At 42.1% G+C, this 16,465-nt stretch overlaps 1 protein-coding gene across 6 annotated transcripts in view; it reads right to left on the reverse strand.

Moving 5' to 3' along the window:
- The window catches only part of MACROD2 (mono-ADP ribosylhydrolase 2), an 890,626-nt gene that overhangs the window by 291,959 nt on the left and 582,202 nt on the right, over nt 1–16,465 (reverse strand). For all 6 annotated transcript variants that reach the window (XM_074578439.1, XM_074578437.1, XM_074578438.1 and 3 more), the window contains exon 7: nt 730–760. In XM_074578439.1, the coding sequence (XP_074434540.1) occupies nt 730–760 (31 nt within the window). The remainder of the gene's footprint in view (nt 1–729; nt 761–16,465) is intronic.

The following is a 16,465-nucleotide window of genomic DNA, read 5'->3' on the forward strand; positions in this document are numbered from 1 at the left end:
TCAGCCTATGCTATTTTTAAACGAATTTTTTTTAAAATTTGCATGTTCTCTCATAAATTTCTCCATATTTTTTCTAAATATTGAACAGCTTATCTTTTTCTTCCTTCAAATGTCATGCCCACTTTTTCCACAATGTCAACCATAAAGCAGCTGACTATTAGTGATGAATTGCCTTAAGATTACAACAAAGCAAGTGACAAACTTTTATAATAACCCTTTCCCTCCAGCTCTTCAGGCGGTATTAATTTGCATGTAAATTAATAAACTAAAAATGTGGAAGCGCAACTCAAGGGAGCTAAGACAATTTCATGTTATTCTAGCAAGTTTGCTGGAGGAAAACGTACTTTTTGCCCATCTTGGGCATTGAGGAGTCTTGCTTACTTGCCTCCTGGATAGAAAATTTTGCCAAAACTCTATTTTTCCCTGTTGAAGTCACAGCAGCGTGTTTAAGAGTCACCAGAGCTGCAGAAGTGTGATCCTACTTGCGGGCCTCGGCTCACAGGCTAAGGGTTGTGCTAAGGGCTGCACAGCAGTATTCCACTTAGCAGCACACCAGTATCCAGTCACAGTCAAAAGCTTTGGGTCTCCGTTATTTAACACAGTATAAATAGATTTGCAAGCCGAAATGACTGAGGAGACATCTGATATGAAATATCACCATTTAAAATAGTAGTAATAGCAAAAACAAAAACTGAGTTAGCAATAAGTGACATCTAAGGTCTTACTCACCATAAATTCCTGTTGAAATACAGGGAAATGCCTGTAAAACAAAAGAAAGAAAAAAAATAATCAGTGGGATTTCGGTTTGCTGAACTTTTTATCAAAAGCAAAGGTATTTTTAAATGCCCGTTTTTCAACACCTAGAGATTACATGTTGTAGCCTTCACTGTTACGGCATTGAATTCACAGGCGCTTTTGTGTCATTATATGAAACATATTCCATATGTTTTCCTTGCTGCCACGTTAATAAAGCCACATTCTTTTTCTCATCTTGAACTATGAGCAACGTTTGAACCCAGAATCATTATTAAAACTGCCTTTTGAGCTAAAAATTAATGCCATGAGCTAAAAATTAATGCCGTTAAGTTAGTATGGTAGAAAAAAGTCATATTCTCTGGGTAGAGTGAGACAATGTTTCTTCAAGTAGTAAAATAAGCTTGGCCAACTTAAACTCTGCCCTGCCCTCCCCTGCCTCTTTGCCATGCCCTCCTTCACTACAACCTCCTTTTTTGTTCCAGAGCCTTTCATTTTTAACCTCAGTTCTTGCAGACGTGTGGTTTGCGGTGTGACCCAACACAGCCGTATTGGTACAAGTCAAAGGCTTGCAAACTGGTGCAGGGAGAGGAACTAAAAAGTGCTGCGTGAAAAGAAAGGGAACATTTTTTGGGTCATCTTGGACACCAAAGGAAACACATTGAGCAACAAAAAGATGGTTATATACACTGTGCCAGCAAGAACGACAATTTACATTTCTCCTAGCTGTACGTGTTGTCTAGAGATTTGCCTTTCTGTGAGCCGGAATCAGTTTTCCACCAGGAGAAACCAAAGCCGTACTAGCGACGTGGTTTCACAAGAGAGAGGATTTTCTTTGTGCGCAGTTGATATGTGATATCACCTCTGCCTCCCACCTCTGGACTGACAGCGAACACAGCTCAAAGGTACAAGAGCACCTGGGACCAAAGTCTCAAATATCCACCGTCAGGCTCCCTCCAGATCTCCTGGCGATGAGTCATCACACAAAAGAAAGGAATTCTTCTTTACTTAATCACACAGGAAAACATTATTCAAAGCTAATGCTTGCTTTATATTTAACCAGGGAATTAATTAGGGAATGGTGATTAAGAAAGGAGAGGTCTAATGGAAAGAATACATCCTCCCCTCCCCTCTGAAAATACTTAAGTAAAATAAAGTGGGGGAGAATTATAGTCTTATTCCTTCTCACAACCACTACAACTTACATCCTGAAAAATACTTAGCTTTGTAGTTTGTACCCAATAAATCAATGAATCAGCTCTTTAAGGAAATGAGGAATGGAGCAGAAAAAAACCCGAACACACACGGTTACAGAGCTCAGGCTGAGGTGGCAACAGATGCTCCAGCAATAAGAGCAGTATAAAGGCTGATTTTGTCCAGTTTAGCAAGAGATTTTAAAATTGACCACTGCTGAAGTTTCACATATTAAGGTAATTGCTCCAAACCAGTGTTTTGTTTTCCCTTTTTTTTCCACGACTCAAGAAACAGCATGCGCTTTAGATACTCTTATCGGCCACAGAACAAATTACGGAGGATTCTGGTTCCTTCTGTTACTGGCCCTACTACTCCAGGCAAGGGGAAACAATCCTCCAAGCACCACAATGACTTCAGATCCCCACAGGGGTGGCAAAGCCACCCGCCTGGGGGACCACGGGTTGGGGAGGCTCTTGGTGACCTTGAAGGGATGTACAGGACCGCTGCACTACGGGACAGGCTCAGCACACACTGGCTCCGGTGTTTACCGAGGCCACTGGAGTCCAGTGCCTGAAGGGAACCTGCAGCTCCAGGGGACTGGGCTGCTTCTGCAGCTCTGCTCAGAGAGAAGGTGGTTAGCCAACGGCATTTTCAGCATTGCAGACCCTTGTCGCATTTGTTCATCTCCATTCACAGAACACACTGCTCTGGGGCTGTTCAGCAAGCTTCAGGTAGCAATCTGCGCTAGCAATCTGCGCGTCGTGCGTGTTTCTTAATACCTACTTTGAAATTACTGCATAGACACATCCTCATCATTACCTTGCTTTCAGTTTCTGTCACGCACCTGAAACATATCTGTATGGAGCTACAAGAGTCTGTAAAATCCCATCAGGCTCCTTCCGAATAGCAGTCTGTGCCATAATTTAGATGAGCTCTGCCCTCTCCCTCATTCAGAGATGATCACGGCCTATAACCAGCAGATGTAATTTTGTAAAATGTGACAGTGCTTTTATTCATTCAAGAAAGGCCCGTGCCCGAGATCACATATCAACTGTGTTTCCTCTTGGCTCCTAGGGAGGCAATTTAGTCTAGATGCCAGGTTGAAATTACTGGCAGAGCAGTAATGGGGAACTCACAGCATGGATATCAACATACTACAATATTTGGCGTATGGACAAAAGATGTTAAGGTTTCTAACCTTTTCTGTGCATAATAATATCTTAATTATATATTTGATTTCAATAAAAAATTCAATTTCACAGTAGGAAACATTCATGCCTATTTCCACAATAAAACGTTTCTCATCTTAATTTGTTACCGGTAACTGCTATTTATTGACTAACCTTTAATTTCTTTGCTACTGAAATAGCGTGTTTGCTTCACTCCGGGGCTAATAAGAAATGCCGCCCTGACAGCACTCAAAACACATACAACTCTGGAGTAAAGCACAAGTAATAATGGCAAGAGCTTCCTACTACGCTGCTGCCATCATCTTGAGAAAGAGGGCAAATTAAATCAATTGCGTGAATACTGTAAGCCTGAAATGGATTTAATTCCTGTAGGAGAGGATGCGGGCACTCAGCCTCTGGTACTTTTTAATCTAATGCTTCTTTACTACGGCTACGGCAGCAGTGCTAATTAGGATGAAATGTAATGCGGTTTCATGAGGAAAATTTACAATAGTCACCACGCGGAGGCCAAGTTGGACTCTTACGACATTTCAATAAGAGGGACCTGAGTATTTAAATACTTAAGGGCTTGTCTACAACAAGGGGTTCTGGTTCACACTGAGCTGCAATGTATTAACTGCTATATATTACATGAATACAATTGCCACGTCTACGTGACCAGATGCCTCCTACTGCAGTCCCAATAACGGCATCCACAGAGCAAGGACTTCCTTCAAATTAAGTGCTCGGCATTCTGCACCGGCATCCCAGTGTCATTTCTGCCACAACCAAGCCACATCCAAGGTAAGCACTTTCCTTCCAGCACATAACACAGCAGACAAAAATAACATCAAACACAAATTGAGCTTTCTCTTATTTCACCGCATCACCTCATGAAAGCGGACTATCTAACTAATACTCGTGTTTGAGCACCATTCCTTTACGCAACTTCCATTACTGAATCTTCACAAAGAACTCACAGACTTTTAAAAAAAAAAGTCTTTGTTTTCACTAAAATTTAAAGTAGAAGCTCCTGAGCTACCTGCTTTTTTCCCTTTGACATTACTAGGAGTTACCTGTTCACAGCCTTTCTTTCTCACCTTCTCCCGGGTATTTGCCAGCAAGCGGGAAGCAGCCCTGGGTCTTGGCTTTGAGCACTGCACCAGCGCCACTGTATTTTCCATAGCGGCCAAGAAAACGACAGGCGGTTATTTCTCTTTGCCTGGTTTTTATGGACCAAAAAAAAAAAATCAACTTGCCTTCCGCTTTGAAAGACTATCCCTACAGCACCTTAGCCGCATTAAGAAATTGCAGAAGCACTAATGCCCAGACCAAAGAAAGACCTGGAGCTCCAAAAGCTTAAGTGCCAGAACACTCTCCATGTCGGATACGTAGAAACTTGAATCCTTGCTTCAGCAAGAGAAGGCCTCTCTCCTGCCACTCAGAGGACCTGATCCAAAACTCAGCCGAACTCTGCTCTAAGTTTATTATTTTTAAAGTAGGACCCAAGTTTTTGGTTTTTTTTCAGCTTCCTCCATTTATATCAAAATGTTACAGTAAGATGAGTTTCTCTGTGCAGTAGGCATTTTTGTCTTAAAAGTAGTATAGTGAGCACCTTTGCTAGATTGTTTGTCTTACAGTTGGTGATTGCCTCGTGAACTGGAGTGGCAGGTGAGTGGGCAGGGAGAAAATTGCTTGTTTAAGAGCAGCCCTGACAACACTGCTCTGCAGTGATTCACGAGGGCGAATGCCAGAGGGACTCTGCTGAGGTAAAGCACAGGGTTACGAGGGAAAGCTGCCTGTGCTGGAGCGAGCTCTGCTGTGTAGGGCTGAAGTACAAGTTGGGGCTTTTCGCACCTTAAGTTCCCATGCGTGCTTTCAAAAAGTTCACTGTGATGCAAATACGTATTTGTAATAACCTTATAGAACATCACAGATTAATAACGTTCTGATTTCCTTGGCACTTTACTACCTCTATGATTTGATGTGTCCGACTTCATTTACTGCCTAAAGCCTATGCTTTTGTCCAGAAAAAAAATCCATGTTTAGATGGCATGCTATGAGTATCTTTTACCATGCAACACCAAAAAGCTGTGGCATGTACATCATGGCATTATGAAGTGCTGTTATCAAAACTGTGGCACAGCGCTATGAAAGCTAAGTTTCAGCTAAACCACACAGTAAACTAAATTAAACGGTGTCAATTGTTGGAATAACAAATAATTTATTTTCACAACAAGATTTTATGATTTGAATCTAGTGGGTGGTGAAAGAGGTGTGGTGGGGAATATAGCAGTGTACATTTATCGGTTGGAGCACGTGGTTAAGACGCTACGGTGGCAGGGAATGTACAGGACCTCGGCCAGGAAACGTGAGGATGGGAGAGAGCTCGGTGTCGTTCAACATAAGGTGTTTTTCATTGCCCTTGTTTGGCTGGCGATGTGCATTTTGTAGTCCTTACTCCCTCTAGGTACGGCTGACATTTTGAGATGAATTACGGTTGTCAAGATGGAATATGAAACGGCAGAGAACGCATGGTCCTAGATGAACTTAAAGAAAACCTTTCAATTCTTTTAGTGGCGGAAAATTACATTTAACCATCAGTTGCACATGCTCCAAACCCATTGCAATCATTGTTTTCAACGTACAAGCAGAGGGATTCAAAACTGGAAACTCTTCAAAGCTCATCCATGCCCACAAACGTAACACCAGGTGTGCACAACGGCACTACTTAGCAGTGTGGCACACTCCCCACGGCATTTCAGTACGGCACTTAACAGCCAGTGCTCCTGTACCCACTTTATATTAAATCATCTCCCTTGTGCAGACCCTGACTTGTGGTTTGCAACCACAAATAGCACCATCTACGCCCGCAGTTCATCGGGAGGATGATCTGTAGATCTCAGGGACAGCGAGAGGGATGGAAGTGCAGTACCCATCCACCCCTACATCCAGCGTCAAGCAGTGCGAGTTAGCACCAGGAGAACCAGCTCCTTTCACCTTGCCATGGCCATTAGTCTGCCGTAACTTGATTTCTGTCAGCCTAAACAGTCTGAACCCACTTGTGGCAGCATTTTTCAGCGTGCACCACCTAACTTCAGTATCACTACACTGATATTGCCATTGATCAGCCAAAGCTCCTAAAAGAATTGGGTGCCTTAGATACTTTTCAAAATAATATGCTCTATAAAGCCACCTAACTCCAAAAAAGCACATAAACCTTTTATAAACTTCAGGGCCTATTGTGCCTCTTAAGCTGCACAAAATATTAACAGGGTACATACATACATTTTATGATATCAATAACATCAAACATTCAGAGTCAAGTTTCGCTACTTTTACTAGATTAAACTTATAAAGCAAACCATTTCATAAACCACTAACTATAATCCTAGCCCGTTGCCTTTTAAAAATCCTTATACTACTATTTGGAAGAAAAATAAAATAAAAACTTATGTTATTGCCACATCAATCTCCTGCCATAAATTCTATATTTATCATCATTCTGAACTTTAATTTAGCGGACAACAAATTTTGCAAATAACTATCATTCAAAGAAAACTTATTCATAGAAAACTCCAATGCAATGCCCTGTACTGAAAATGAAGAGAAAAAAACTAAATGGAAGAATTGAATATGAGAATGTTTAAACTCAAGTTTCATTACGGACCATATTAGCGGGTTTATTAATCTGTCTTTAAATAATACAAAGGTAATTATTACCTCAAAAGCGAGTCTCTGCAACACAGCAGATCACACACAGACCTTCAGGCATTCATATGAACTTGCTCATTCCCACACTGGCAGGGTCAGGAGCTACACCATCCATCTGTTCGGCACCGGCAGAAACACCTGGCACGCAAGTGCCAAAACCAGTTGAGGGCAATTTCCTTGTAGAAACACAAGCGTCCGGCTATTTTACATGCCTAAAGGTTTACATGCCAGCCATCCGAAAGCTCTAAAAGGATGCTGATAGCTGACAAAATACCTGTCAAGCAACTGCAGCTGAAGTTCAGCTTCAGACCCCATGTGAAACATCCTTTCTATATTGTGGCTCAAGACTTTGCTATACACCTTCATTTCCCAAAATCTAAGTTAATATGGCACAATGAAAGGACAACAGGTTTAGAAAATTATACACAGCAGTAACTAAATGTAAATAAAAATCTAACAGCTGGGTGGCAAATGGTTATTGAGAGACAGAAACTGTCGCAAAGCTACTGAAAGCTGCTTAAAGGACTCCTATTTAGTCAAAAAAAGATTTGCAACAAGTGCATAGAGAACTTCATCGTAACTCAGCCAACACAGAAATCCAAACCAACCATATGCCAGTTTTTCAGAGGATCTCCACAAGTTTCCCCTGCTGGTCACACTTAAAGACTTCTCTGGATAAATATTTACCACAAAGACTGCAGTTTTTCTTTAAGTCTGTTTATTTATACAAAAGGGCAGTTACTGAAAGAGGCCACCTGAGAGGTTAAAAGGACCAAAAGAACATCTTTAATATTTCCTGTTAACCAAACTAAATAGATCAAGGGGCAGCGGGGGAGGTTCTTCCTTTGATGACCTGTTTGCTACAAAAGCCGCAGCCTTCTCATTAGCAAACTGCATGTCTCACCTCACACAACGAGTGACGATTTTGTTTAATTTTTACTGAAATAATTAAAAACTTCAAGCAAAGAACATCCATTCAACAATAAGAAAGCAGGGGGAAAAAAAACCACTGAGGAATCACTACCAAGATTTACAAATTATTTTTAGCAGCTGCGTATTCTAACTTTACATGAATTTAAAATAGAATTTTGAAGACACTGAAACCAGCTGCTACAATGAACTACGCAAGACAGTAAATAGAGCACTGTAATATGGAATTAAATGAAGATTCACTACTTGAGGCATATCTCACAAAATTTTTATTTTAAAATTTTCAAATTTTTTATCTTTCAGTAATTTAAAATAATAGCTCAATTAACTGGACCTGGACTGAAAGTTGGTCAAATAATTTACTTATTTTCCCCAAGTATAAACTCAGTTGTGGGGTGGGAGTTGTCTGGGGTTTTTTTCTAAGCTATTTGGACATTCGTAATTAGAACAAAAAGCTTGTAGGGGACCTACAGACTTAACAGTTTGGTACACGTTTTTAAAAATCATAAACCCTTTACATTTAGAAATCCTCAGAAATGAAATCGTATGTTTCAAACAGCCACAGAACAGCTAAGATTGGAAAGCACCTCCAGAGATTGCCTAGTCTAACCTATCTGCTCAAGGCAGGTATGCCTAATGCCTGTTACCCAGGACCATGGCCACTCAGGCTGGAGTATCTCCAAGGATGGAGACTCCACAACCTCTGCTGTTTGACCGACCTCAGAGTAAATAAGTGACTTCTGTTTTTCAGTTTGTACCCATTGCCTCTGGTCCACACAATGGGCAGCACTGAGAAGAGGCGCTCATCTTTACTCCCACCCATCAGGCATTGATACGCGTTGACAACAACTTGCTGCTGAGCCTTTTCCTCTCCAGGCTGAACAGTCTCTCAGCATCTCCTCCTGTGAAATACAGTCCAAGTCCTTCATCACCTTTGTGGACCTTCATTGGAGTTGCTCTAGCATGTCTGTGTCTCTCTTGTACTGGGGAGTCCAGAGCTGAGTAGAGAGGAAGGATCACCTCCCTTGACCTGCTGGCAGCAGTCTTCCTAACACAGCCCAGGAGGCTGGTGGCTTTCTTTGCCTCAAGGATAGCACTGTTGGCTCATGGTCAGCTTGTTGCCCACTGGGACCCCCAGGACCTCTGCAGAGCCGTTTTCCATCTGGTTGCCCCCCAGCACGCACTAGTGCACGGGGCTATTTGTTGCCAGGGGCAGGACTTTGCATTTCCCTCTGCTGAACTTCATGAGGTCCCCTCTGCCCAATTCTCCTGCCTGCCGGGGCGCCTCTGGAAAGGCAGCACAACCATCTGGTGTATCAGACGCTCCTCACAGCTCTGTATCGCCTGAAAATTCCCCGGGGTGCTTTCTGCCCCACCAACTAAGTCACTAATGAAGATCTTTAATAGTATCAGCCCCACTATTGGCCCCTGGGGTCCACTACTAGTGACTGACCTCCAGCTGGACTTCGTGCCACTGACCACCACCTTTATTCCCAGCAGCTCAGTGAGTTTTCAGTCCACCTCTCACACAGCAAAAAATATAGACAGAAACATAATAATTGGGTATATAAGACAGCATCTGCCAAGGATGTTCAGAAGCCATTGCAGTTGAGACACCAATTAAAGCAGCAAAAGCACAGATGATGATGAGGAAAGAATAAAATATCAAATGAGAACTTAGAACAGATTTAAATTTTTTTTTTTTTCCTTTTTATGCCAACCCATGCCAAAACAGGATTGAAGTTAATGACAAACTGATTTTGAACCACACCTGTGCTGCGCTTTTAGCCCCAGTGGAGAACAGTTACAAGTTTCCTTTGTACCAAAGAGCAAGAAATTAAAAATCCCTTTGCCTTTTTCTAAAGAGAAAGGGACATTCACCTACGCATCAGCCTCTCGGCACTGCAGAGCATGGAGTGGTTGCTAGGTTTGCCTCTAGAGTCCCTGAACTATCAGCATCTAATTATTGTGTGAAGAGCAGCTTGAATATGCACCTTCCTTCACAAGAACAACACAGATACAGCCCTTATTACTTTTTAAAATGAAAGGTATCGACTATTTTCAGAAGACTAATCATACCCTTTAATCATACTCACATCAAAAAAAACCCCGGTTGTATTAAGGAATTCCAATTCTTTAGCCTCAGAGGCCACGTTCACAACAGCGTTTGGGCATCTCACCCCCACGGGCGTATTTCCACTCACAAGATCCTGCAGGATCCGCTGACCTCATCTTATGTGCATAGCACTAAGTGGAAGGCGAGGATCCAGCTGCATCCCAGTTAAGCCATTTTGAGGGTGGACTTCTGGTCGAAGGTTCTCTCTACAGTTAATAAAGAGGGTAATTCAGCTGTTTCAGGTCAAATGAATGGCTCTCGTGGGGAACCGCTGACTACAGAGTGAAGCTAGATACCTAAGCTAAATTTAGGTGAAACAAATCTCTCCCCAAGTACAGGAAATCATACGTGTTTGCCAGAAAGTATATTCAGGAACTCTCTTTCTCTTGAGTCCTAACCACAGGAATATTCTTTCCATTGATTCAATACAAAATTACTTCTAATGAAAAATGATGGGCCAGACTTCTCCAGCTTCATGAGATCATCCTGTATGGTAGTCAGCCCCACGGGTGCGATGGCAAAAGGAGACCTTAAAACAGTCCAGGAAAAGGTCTGTCTGGCACAATCCTGCCTCAGACAGAAACACACACACGCCTGCACTGAGCAGGCACCTCCGGGCCAGCGAGTACGCTCTGTTTCTCACAAGGGCTAATTAAGAACTACGCAGCATCCTCAGTCCTGTGCACTGGTCCCATTTGCAGGAGCACAGCTGTGAAAGTCAGGTCTGCTGGCCACAGCACAGGCTTCTGAGAGTCCAGGGCAATTTCCACCTCAGGGGATGCAAATGCCGCGACGTACGTTGTGCTCAGAAGACATGGACATTGCAAGTCTGGCCGGCGCCCACGCAGGAGAGGACATACCTACTGCAGCATTAGCATTTCCTGCATACTGGTCGTTACACTTACTAATCCATTCTGAACATGCTCAAATTTAGCGTGCAAGGCCCTGATCCAAATCAATATCGTGCCACATCTACAGATCAATACTGGCTTCACATTTATAATATTCTTCAAATGAAAAGGAAAAGGAATAAGAACCCACAAGACTATAGTAATGTAAAAAACATTCGAAAGGAGACGTTCAGCAACAAAATTATTTACCGACTGCAGTGACGATAACTGCTTCATCCTTAACACTAGGCTAGCCTGTCCTTACTGCTTCATCTAAACCAACATACCCAAGGAAACACCGCTGCACCTTTACTGTGGTCTGATTCAGATCTGAGCCAACCTTGCAAGAAAAATCCATTAAATGACATTAACGTAGTACTGAGATCATTCTCTGACAACCAAGAATAATGAGGTAAATTAAGGGCAGATGGAGGTTGAGGCTTTCCTCTAAATGTCCTTAATTTTGTAGGTTTTAGACATACTGTCTCCTCAACCTCGGTGCAATTTTAGTTTTACTATTTGTGGTATTTATAGCTCCCATTTATATAAGTAATATGTAATTTTAATGCAGGTCTAATAGTTCCAACTGCCATTGACACAGATTGTAAAATGAAAAAGGGAGGATACCTTGTTGAATAAAGCGCTGTTTTATTTCCTTCCTGCCACCTCAGCCACTGCGATACAGCGGGTTAATGTCTTATTTGGATTCCAACTTTGTCAACACATCAAAGATCCTCCCAGGTGAAGAGGAGCAGGGCTATGCAATTGATGTCCCCTAACCTGTAACGTCTGTGTCACTCTGGTCCAGGGTGAGCGACTGAAACGCATGTTTCTTTTTGAGAGAGGCAAGAGAGGCGCTGATTGCCTTGAAGAAGTACATGATGATGAAAGGTATGAGACAGGAGTAGACCTTGGGAAATGTCAAGGGAGATCACAGTCAAAATTGCCTTCTTTATCCAGAATAAACAACAGCAGTTGTGGATTACGCGACTGTAATTCTGTTGAGGAGGTCTGGTAACATAAATCATGATAAAGACGACTTGAGACTCTTTTTAAAGACCAAGGAGGTTATTTGTATTTTTCAACTTACTTTCTACTGTTCCCAGGCACAGTTCTCTACAGATGTTTCTATGGCTATCGTGAGTCCCCTCAATGCAGTGTTTTTCCCCTCCCTATTTATTCTCTGCTGTCACCCTACTCTAGCTTTTTCCCTTCCGTCCTTCCACCCTGCCCCAGATGACAGATTGCTGCCATCCGCCCCGTTCGGAATTCACTGCTTCCATTATCGCTTCCCGTACAGCTGTGGCACATCTGCTTTCAGATCCTCTTTACAATTTTTCCTCAGGCCCTTCCTTGCATTCGGCTTTGCTGGAGCGCCTGAGCAACAGGAGCAGCAGCTACAGGAACCTCGTCACCATCTGTGGCTTGATGCGGAGCCATTGCAGGCAGCAAGAAAACCTCCACTTCAACTGCAATCCAAACCCTATTTCTGCCGTTTTCCCTCTTTCAAACTGCTGTCGAATGACACAAATAAACAAGCTAAGCTGCACCATTACTGCCAAAAATGGGTCAACAACTCTGGATACCTCATTTCTGGTTTAGTGGGGTTAGTTCAGAAAACGGAAAACACCACACCGTCTGAAAGAGGTTTTGGAAAAATCAGTGGCAACGTGTTCAAAAAGGCACTCGGAAAATGAGGAGTCCTGAAGAAAGGCCAATCCCGGTTCGCAGGTTCTGACGCTCATTCTGAGTAACCCCAACAGTGTTTCTGCCGAGTTGAAGGAATTTGCATAATGCTTCACTTGGCACCAGTAAACTTGTCAGGATACGTCTCAATAAAACTTCAATGTCAATGCAAGAAAGGCTATCACACACATTGGAAAAGTAAAAAAAAAGAAAAGGCAAAAACCAAAAAACCCACAAGTGAGAAAAATATGTATATTTTGCCATTTTCTCTAAATTCTTCCAGCTTTCGTTCTCCTACAGACATTTACTCTTTCTCTCGATAGGTGCTGCCGCAGAAATGCAAGGTTAGCAATTTGAAATGGAATTGTGACTTTACTTTTCTATGTCCTCCTCTTTAATATAATGATCCAGGCAGATTTTTGTACTGGATTCAAGTAACACTTAATGCCTTTTCAAATTCTTCCTATTTTCAAGTGGTTTGTATGGAAATAACTGGTATGCATATTTTTAAAATGGCAGGAGCGGCAAAACTAGAGAAAAGACAAAGATTTCTCTCTTTTTTTAAAATACTTATTTCCCAAATGAAGAAAACTGAAGAAACAAAATGGAACAGAAAAATATAGCTATCGCTTTGATTTCCGTGTCTTTTCTGTTTGAGTTGCCCCAAGATGCCCTTTTCATTTTTTTTTAAAAAAAGCATATTGAGATCCTTGTGCTGTGGCTTTGAATTTTTTTTTTTGTTGAAGACAGACAGCCATGAAAAGGTCTGAACCAGAGACGCATTATTATTCAAGAAACGTTATAAGGAACAACCGCTTGCATTACTAATACTTTATCATTCATGCAAACCATTTAGCGTGAGACACAAAAGCAGCATATATACATCTAAACAGCTATGTATGCCAAATAGACACCACTTCTGGAGAACAAATACAGCACAAGGGGGGGTGGGAACACACAAAAAAAAGTCCCAAAGCAGTAAGGGAAATGAATGAAATGAACTTGCATCTGTGGATGGTAAAGGTTTTTAAAGGTTTAAGAGACTGGTTTCTTGTTGTCAAATGAAGAGAATCAAGAAATAATTGAAAGGTTGTATACCATGTGCTACGGTAAGGACGGCATAAAAGAAAAAGGGAGATGCTAGTAGTAAGGCCCCAGTTCTTCTTTCTGTCTTTTCTCCAAGCTCCCATTGATTTCAGCGAGAGTTCCGTGCATGCAGTGACTCCAAAACGGGGCTCTAATTGCTTGTGTTTTCAGACTGATGCAAAGGCATTAACACGGAGAAATTTCCATTTGTGCTAATGGGATCTGTACGGCCAACGATACTTGTTTTTCTTCCTGAGCATATTCCCCTGGTTCTTGTTCTTTTGAGATCTGCTTCAACAGAACACTTCTGTCTTGCATTAAAATACAGTTACGAAATTCATAACTAAACAGTACTTTAAACCATATTGTTTAATCTATGACTTTTCCTCTGACAAGTGTGAAAACGTGTGCAATATGACAGAAGGTTTGCTATAGTAATTGCATGTTGTGATTGAATGATAGAGTAACAACCACGGAAATAACTGTCTTGCTGAAATTGCCGCAGAAGGTAAGTTGCTCCTGTACAGTTTTAACTTATGCACCATCTGTTTTACCAGTCCTTTAAACGTTCCTTTAACTAGTTAAGGGATTTTATTGTCGTTCGTATAGGCATTGCCACACTTTCTCTAACCTTCTGCACATTTTACTTTGGAAAGAGTGTCTTTCTGTCCCTTTCTGTCCCTCTCCCCACCTGGGAACTCATTCATCCCGCCACCCACGTCTCACAGACCTACCACCCATGTTTTCTGAATTGTTGCCACGTTAGCTAGCAAAGAGGAGATTATATATGGGCAAAATCTGTAGGTCCTTTTGAGTATTTTTCCAGTAGATGGAGACACATCCACAAACTGTTTATTTCTCTAAAAAGCTGACATGATTAACCATCAGTTCGAGAATAAAGTGATATTCCAAAATTACTAGTATAGTCAAGACTTACCCAGTTGTGAGAGAAGAAATATACTTGGATAATAATCATGTTCTAGACTTGAATTAAAATGCTAAATCATTTGCAATATAGCACTAAGTAACACTACATTAAACTTAACAGATTATCAAGACACTAATTCTATATTAAAAAACCAACAGCTGAAGTTAAAAAAAAAATTGAACAAAAAGCCCCTTCAGCTAAAGTGTATGCATTGTCCCCTTTACACATCAGCAAAACCCTACAATGAAATAACCAACACAATAAAGCTGGGTTATTATAGCGTGGCACACAGTGACAGTATATTACGTTACAACAATAAGAACTAAGGTTCCTTCAAATCAAACTTTCGGTTGAACAAAAAAATAGGAGGTACCAAACAAAACCAGAGCATTGCAAGTTCAAAACAAACAAAAGGAGATGCTGCTTCTCATAAAGCAGAGCGGATGCCACACGACAGAAAAACGTTTATGGGAGCTGAAAATCAATATTACAAATTCACCTAAGAAAAAGCCAATGAGGGATTTTAAAGCATGAAGATAAAATTTGTGGACCATAAAGCCCCTGAGCAATGAAAAACCAGGGCTGGGGAAAGGTTCTGACAACTGCCATCAAACGCTTGCCCTGTCCTTACACTCCTCACTAAGCATCAGCTCTTGGCCATGGCAAAGGCGGGACACCAAACAAGACGGACATTTGCTCTGACCCAGCGTGGCCGTTCATACAGTCTTCAACAAACTTTCTGCATAACTATCGAGAAAAGCATGGACAGGCTGGCAAGAGGAGGGCTTTTTTGTAGGCTACAATCTGTGAAAATAAAAAATTGCATCAGGACAACAACAATTGCCAAATAGGAGGAGAGCCACTAAAGCAGCAACCAGCAGACATGGATCATTAAGCCAAGCGCTGGCTCAGGCGAACGCAGCTCCCGGAACCACTGGCGTGACACTGACCGTCGAGGAGAACGGCGCACACACACCGGATGGACACCAGCCAGCGGTCACTGCACCCTCCATCTCCAGCGACGTGAGACTCTTCCTACTCAGTGAACAACTCCTTGTGCTTTTACCAAGACTCCGCAGGGTCAGCAAAGGTCAGAACCAGAAACACCCTAAAAAAAGACCTATATAAGAGGCCTTGCAAAGGGGAAGGAATGTCTCCATCACACAGAAGCAGCCCACGAGCATCCTCTGCCCTGCCTGAGACACGGGGTTATGGAGGGCAAGTCTTTCATCCCATTTTCTGCCATGGATGGCCTTTAGAACAAACCCTCACCTGGAAAGAGGGCGGCAGGCAGAGGAGTTTGCTGTGCAACGTGCTCTTGCTTCCCCATGGCGTGAGCAAGGAACACGGATGTGCTAATCCTAAAAGGGACTATTTTGCAAACCCTTATCCTTGCTGGACTTGCCTCCAGCCACAAGGAAGCTTTTTCACTTCCCCTGTGAGGAGTTTTGTCTCTCTGGCCTTCGCTCCTTCTTCCCAACGTGCTGCTGCAGGAGGCTTTAGGAAGGACTTCATCCCCGCACAGAGAACAGCCCTCTGAATCAGAAAAGTAAAACCCTACATCGTCTTATGTTATTATAGCCCTCTTGCTTTATGACAAAATAAACATGAAGATGAGGTATGGTTTAGACTCCCCTTTCCTGAACATATTGAACGCACTGACTGTCATAATATTTTAAATATTTGACAGATCTTTACTATTCCTGCTCTATCCTTTTTTGGTAACTCACTGTACCACCTGATCGCAGCATTCACGTTATACACCCCCTAAAAAAATATCATCCCTAGTCACGTCTTAAGAGCTGAGCATTTTATTTGCCTTTCCAGCCAGCGCTGTTTCCAAGAAGTCATCCAAAATCACTTTCAGAAAATTTTTCCCCCAAGGAGTTACAACTAATTAAGAACCCATACGTGGTTTAGTCATTTACATGATTCCATTGTGAATTCTGCAATTTTTATTTAAAGTCTTTGAAGTTTATATATAACGTCAGTCATTCTG

The sequence above is a fragment of the Larus michahellis genome, chromosome 3 (genome assembly GCF_964199755.1).
Source record: "Larus michahellis chromosome 3, bLarMic1.1, whole genome shotgun sequence".
NCBI lineage: Eukaryota > Metazoa > Chordata > Aves > Charadriiformes > Laridae > Larus > Larus michahellis.